This window comes from Thamnophis elegans, chromosome 16 (genome assembly GCF_009769535.1).
Source record: "Thamnophis elegans isolate rThaEle1 chromosome 16, rThaEle1.pri, whole genome shotgun sequence".
Classification (NCBI taxonomy): Eukaryota; Metazoa; Chordata; class Lepidosauria; order Squamata; family Colubridae; genus Thamnophis; species Thamnophis elegans.
The window spans coordinates 7913553-7919552 of NC_045556.1; the positions used below are offsets into that span (position 1 = coordinate 7913553).

The 6000-nt window shown below is 48.6% G+C and overlaps 1 protein-coding gene across 2 annotated transcripts in view; it reads right to left on the reverse strand.

The window, feature by feature from the left end:
• Positions 1-4772, reverse strand: part of GRAMD2A (GRAM domain containing 2A) — a 48710-nt gene extending 43938 nt beyond the window's left edge. Inside the window, exon 1 of one of the 2 annotated variants that reach the window (XM_032233300.1) lies at positions 4573-4772. In XM_032233300.1, coding sequence (XP_032089191.1) covers positions 4573-4706 — 134 coding nt within the window. In that variant the 5' untranslated portion in view covers positions 4707-4772. Of the gene's footprint in view, positions 1-4568 lie in introns of both variants that reach the window. The other variant, XM_032233301.1, reaches the window with a different exon arrangement.
• Positions 4773-6000: the final 1228 nt, after the last annotated feature.

Consider the following 6000-nt stretch of genomic DNA (forward strand, 5'->3'; position numbering starts at 1 on the left):
AGTTGGAAGGGACCTTGGAGGTCTTCTAGTCCAGCCCCGTGCTCGAGGCACTCCTCAACTTACAATACCATTAGAGACGCCCTGAAAAAAGTGGCCTATAACTGTTTTTTCTTCACACTTATAACCGTTGCAGCACCCCCATGAGTCACATGAAACAAATTTTGGATGCTAGGCCACTGGTTCATATTTAACGATGTTTGCAGTGCTCCGGGGTCATATGATCAGCTTTTGCAACCTTCCGACTGTTGTGGCCCGCCGGCAGAGCTGGCAGAAAATTCAGACAGTGAGGAGGTTGGGGAGGAACATGGGCCAGTCCTGGAGTCTGGGGAAGGCTCTGAGGAGGGCTCTGTGTCGGAGGCAGAGAGGGGGCCAGAGCCATATGCCAGTTATCAGCTGCCTTCAGAGTCAGACATCAGTGAGGCAGATGAACAGCTGGAGTCTGTTCCCAGTGTGTGCATGCGCAGAGCTGCCAGACGAAGGGAACAGCTAAAGAACAGGTCGGCTTGGGAGTAAGGCCACAGGTGGACGATGAAAGGCCCCTCCCAGAGGAAATAAAAGAGGAGCGAAAGGGGAGTGGAGTTTGCAGGAGACGATTAGTTCGCTTAATTGGTTCGTGACTCTCCCGAGACTCCTTGCCAAATTTTAGCAGAAATTAGCCTGGCATCTCTCCAAGCCAGATAAGGTCTGTGATCATAAATCCTCCCTCGAAAGATTTTGCTGGATGTGAATGAGCAGAATTCACAGTCAATGAATAAAAGGGGCTTTTGTCAGGACAAGGAGTTTGCTTCAGGCTCTTGGGAAGCCTCGGTCAGAACAGCGACAAGACAAAGTGAATCTTTGACCTAGTCAAAGATTCACTTAACAACCGTGATATTAATTTAACAACTGCAGTGATTCACATAACAACTGTAGCAAGAAAGGTCATCGGTTGGGACGAAACTCACTGAACCAATGTCTCGCTTAGCAACATAAAACTTTTGAGCTCAGTTGTGGCTATAAGCCTAATACCATTCTGGGCACATGGCTTGAAAACCTCCAGGGATGAGGCACTCACAACTTCGGAGGGCAAAAAACCCCCCCACGGATTGCTCTCACCTTCTGCAACCCCAAACTGGGTAATAATCTCAGTTTGCAGGAGTCGCTCTGTGTCCAGCTCAGTTTGGCCAGGTCCGGAGTCCTTCCCTGGGCAGAAATTAGGACACTCAAAACTTGAATAGGATACTTTCTTCCCCCTCCCTTGTTCGTGTTGATAATTGCAGACAAAGCCGGGATTGTGAAAAAGAAAAAAGAGCAAGGAAAAGGCTGGTGCCAATTTTGTGGCTCACCCTCTCTCTTTCTCTCTCGGCAAACCCGGGTGAGACAGGATGCGGTTTTTAAGGACCGAACGATGACACTGGCGGAACTACAAAACCTTTGAAGGCACCCTAACCCTTATTGGTACCGTCTGAATTATATTTAAAAGGGTCTTGATATCAGCTCGAAGGAGGAGGCAAACCTCCCAAAATTTTATAACGGTTCTTTTCCCCCCCCTAATTGCATATTCGTATCTTGGATTGCAAGACGACAAATTAAAAAATAAAGTAGGATTTTGGGTACTGGTGGGGAACCCCTCCCTCTTATACTGAACTACAATTCCTAAACTGCTGGAATTAGGGAAACAGATAGCATAGCACAGGGGTTGGCAACCTTAAACACTCAAAGAGCCACACAGGTCCTAACAGGAAGCCCCCTGTTTAATTCTGGAGCCAACCAGAAGTCCAGTTCCACCACCATAGAGTCTCCTCCTAGCATGGCGTCCTTTTTTCTCTGCTGACCATTAGTCCAGGTCCCCCACCATAGAGTCTCCTCCTAGCATGGCATCCTTTTTCCTCTGCTGACCAGAAGTCCAGGTCCCCCACCATAGAGTCTCCTCTTAGCGTGGCATCCTTTTTCCTCTGCTGACCAGAAGTCCGGTTCCCCCACCATAGAGTCTCCTCCTAGCATGGCATCCTTTTTCCTCTTCTGACCAGAAGACCGGCTCCCCCACCATAGAGTCTCCTCCTAGCATGGCATCCTTCTCCTCTTCTGACCAGAAGACCGGCTCCCCCACCATAGAGTCTCCTCCTAGCATGGCATCCTTTTTCCTCCACCTGTCCTAACCGAAAGCCCTATCAATTGTGGAGCCGACCAGCAACAGGGAGCCACAGCAGAGGAATGAAAGAGCCACATGCGGCTCCAGAGCGAATGGGTTGCTGATCCCTTGTATAGCCCGTTTCATAATATCTAGACTGAATTTAATGGCAGTCCCAGACCAATGAAAGACAAAATCCAGAATTTAAAGCAGGGGTCTCCAAACTTGGCAGCTGACTGGTGGACTTCAAACTCCCAGAATTCCCCAGCTAGCTTGGGAAAGCTACCAAGTTTGTAGACCCCTGATTTAAAGTATAGACCCGCCATAAAAAACATCTCTGCCAATGCACATACAAACCAGACAAAGATTCACAGAGATTATATTGTGGCTACCTTGTGATTTATTTTATTTTATTTTTTTACCATACCCTGCAGACATCCCTGCCAGATATCGAAAAGTGACTGTTTTGGATCCAAAGAGTTCAGCATTCTTTGCCAGCCTAATTTTATATATATATTTTTTTAAAAATAGGCTACATAGCTGGCAGAGATTATTCGTCCTTTAATATTTGCCAACCCTCATAATCCCACCCAACTGGACAGAATTAAAAGAGCAGAAATCTGTCGCAAAAAGAGCCATTCCAAATGATAGTTTTGTCAATGAGGTTAGGAGAAAGGAAATTCTCTCCATTAGAAGCAGCGGAGCTAAATTGAGGGATTTAATGCTGAGAAGCTGGCAACTCTGTTTTCCCCAACCAAGAACAAAGCAAATTAAATTGTTTATTTCTTTTACAAGCCTTACAAGAGAGAGCCAGTCTGGTTTAGGCCTCAGGCTAGAGAGCAGGAGCCTGGGAGCTCTAGCTCCGCCTGTGACACCAAGCCAAGTTGGATGGATCTTGGGCCAGCCACATGCTCCCAGCCCTAGGAAAGGGGCAACGACAAACCACTTCTGTAAAACCGTGCCCAGAAGATGCAGAAATTTGTCTAGACAGTTGCACTGACTCAAAGGGACCAAAGGAAATTGCTCCACTCAAACACTGACGGTAAATGGCATCCAGTGCCCATTAATCACCTCTTGCGCGCCAGGGCTCAATTCCACACTTTTGATGTTACAACAACCCTCCAAGGTGGGTCAGGTGAAGCAGGGCCAGCCCAGGATACCCAGCATTAAGCCGAGAATTGGGGCCGGTGTGGCTGTCCTCATGCTGCTCAACTCGTACAGATAGTCCTCAACTTACAACAGTTGATTTTTAGTGACTGTTTGACAGTTACATCGCTAAAGAAGTGACTTATGACCATTTTTCACACTTACGACCGTTGCAGCATCCTGGCGGTCACCTGATCAAAATTCAGACACTCCTATTTACGACCGCTATTTACGTGTCCTGGGATCACATAATCCCCTCTTGGTGGACCTTCAAAGCCAAGGGGAAGCTCACTTAACAACCATGCTACTGCGGCGATTCACTTAACAACTGTGGCAAGGAAGGTGGAAAAGAAAAGGGGCAAAACTCACTTAGCCGATGTCTCACTTAACAACAGAAATGCTGGGCTCAATTGCCTTGGTGCTCACAGCCCCCAGGACAGGGCCGGCTTCCAACAACCAGCTACCCCTAACTCTTTCCCTGGATCGGTACTCCTTCCCCACGAGACCCTTAACCCTCTCCCAGGTTCCCACGACTGCAGAAATCAAGGCACCTGCAGGACTTCTGCACAGAGGTCCTCTACCCCAGTTAGACACACACACCCACTCTCCGAGTCGAAGGTGCCTCTCTTCCCGGGTAACCCGTATTCCTTTCCCACGAGACGGGAAGCCAACACGCTTCTGCACCCCGGCGTTCCGACGACTGCAGAAAGCCAAGCAGCCTTAAGAGCTTCTGCAAGAGGTCATCTGTCCGAGTTAGAAACCCCCTCCCGCAGGAGCCTCTCTTCTACTCCTTTCCCAGATGATGGGAAACAGACACGTGTCTGTACACACACACACACATATTTCCTCCCGAGTTCCGATGACGGGAGAAAGCAAGGCACCCGCATGGTTTCTGCAAGGAGGTCGTCTGTCCGAGCAAAGACGATTACAGAAGAAAAGCCTCTCTTCCTCGGAAACCCGCACTCCTTTCCCACGAGACGGGAAGGCGACACGTGTATATATATACACACACCCCAGACACGTGTCCACACATACACACACGCATTTCCTCCCGAGTTGCGACGACGTCAGAAAGCAAAGCCCCCGCAGAGCGTCTGCCCGAGTTAGAGCCGAACTAAAATGATTGCAGAAGAAAAGGAGTCGCTTTTCCTCGGAAACCCGCACTTCTTTCCCACGAGACGGGAAGGCGACACGTGTCTACACACAAACACACACTTCCTCTCGGGTTTCGACGACGGCAGAAAGCCAGCCCCCGCCCGAGTCAGACACCCCCCCCCCAACGCCTCTCCCCCTTCAGCGGATCCCGACGTACATACAAAGGCGGCGGCGGCTCCTTCAGCTCCGCAGCTTCCTCGGGGCAGCAGCAGGACAAGGACCCTCCAACCCGCCATCCCGAGGCGCGGCTGAACCCCGGAGTTCTCTTCCTGGCCCGCGAGTCACCACCTCGCATACCGCCCCATTCCCACGAAGCGGCCGACACGGGCACCGCGCGACTCGCATACCTGCGCGGCGGCAGCGCGCGACCGTCTCCTCCCCTTCTTCCCCCCTCCCCTCCCCGAATCCCTGCAGCGCGCCGTCACTCCCGGCGGGCTCGCGATCGGCCGGCTCAGGCTCCGCCCCCTCCGGCAGCCTATGAGCGGCGGCAGTCCGGCTCCCGCCTCGCGCCGCCATTGGTTCCTTCTAACACCGTCGCTGCAAGGCCACGCCCCATCAGCAAGAAAGGAGGGGTAGGGGTCAAGCCGGCCTGGGAAGGAGGGAAATAAAAAAAATAAAAAAGCTCCTTCGCTCTTAAAGGGGCCGCGGCCTCCCGAGGACGGAGTTGGCTCCCTGGGGGTGTCTTAGAATAGAATATGGAAAGAAAAGAATAGAATATGGAAAGAATAGAATATGGAAAGAATAGAATGTGGAAAGAATAGAATATGGAAATAGAATAGAAAAGAATAGAATATGGAAAGAATAGAATAGAAAAGAATAGAATAGGGAAAGAATAGAATAGGGAAAGAATAGAATATGGAAAGAATATGGAAAGAATAGAATAGAATATGGAAAGAATAGAATAGAAAAGAATATGGAAAGAATAGAATAGAATATGGAAAGAATAGAATGTGGAAAGAATAGAATATGGAAATAGAATATGGAAAGAATAGAAAAGAATAGAATGTGGAAAGAATAGAATATGGAAATAGAATAGAATATGGAAATAGAAAAGAATATGGAAAGAATAGAAAAGAATATGGAAAGAATAGAAAAGAATAGAATAGAATATGGAAAGAATAGAAAAGAATAGAATAGAATATGGAAAGAATAGAAAAGAATATGGAAAGAATAGAATATGGAAAGAATAGATTGAGGGTCCTTCTCGGGCAGAGACCACATGGGAGCAGGGGCTGCAATATAATGCCCTGAGTGAGCAGGCCAAAAGTCCTTCCTCCAAATCTGATTGCCGTTTACTCAGCAGTAAACCCTCTGAGCTTGCTTATATTCTTGCAGACCTTTCATTACCCTAACTTGTAACATCATCAGTGCTACAACGGAGTGGGTTTTTCTGCTAGCCCTTGGAATCCCGATGATGTTACCTATTTGGGTAACGAAACGCCTGCAAGAAAACAAGCAAGCTCGGAGATTGCAAAAGTTGGGGTTTCCCTCCCCCCCACCTAAAAAAAGACTTTCTGGTTTTTCTTTTCTTTGAAGACGTTTTGCTTCTCACGCAAGAAGCTTCTTCAGCTCTGACTGAATGGTGAAGG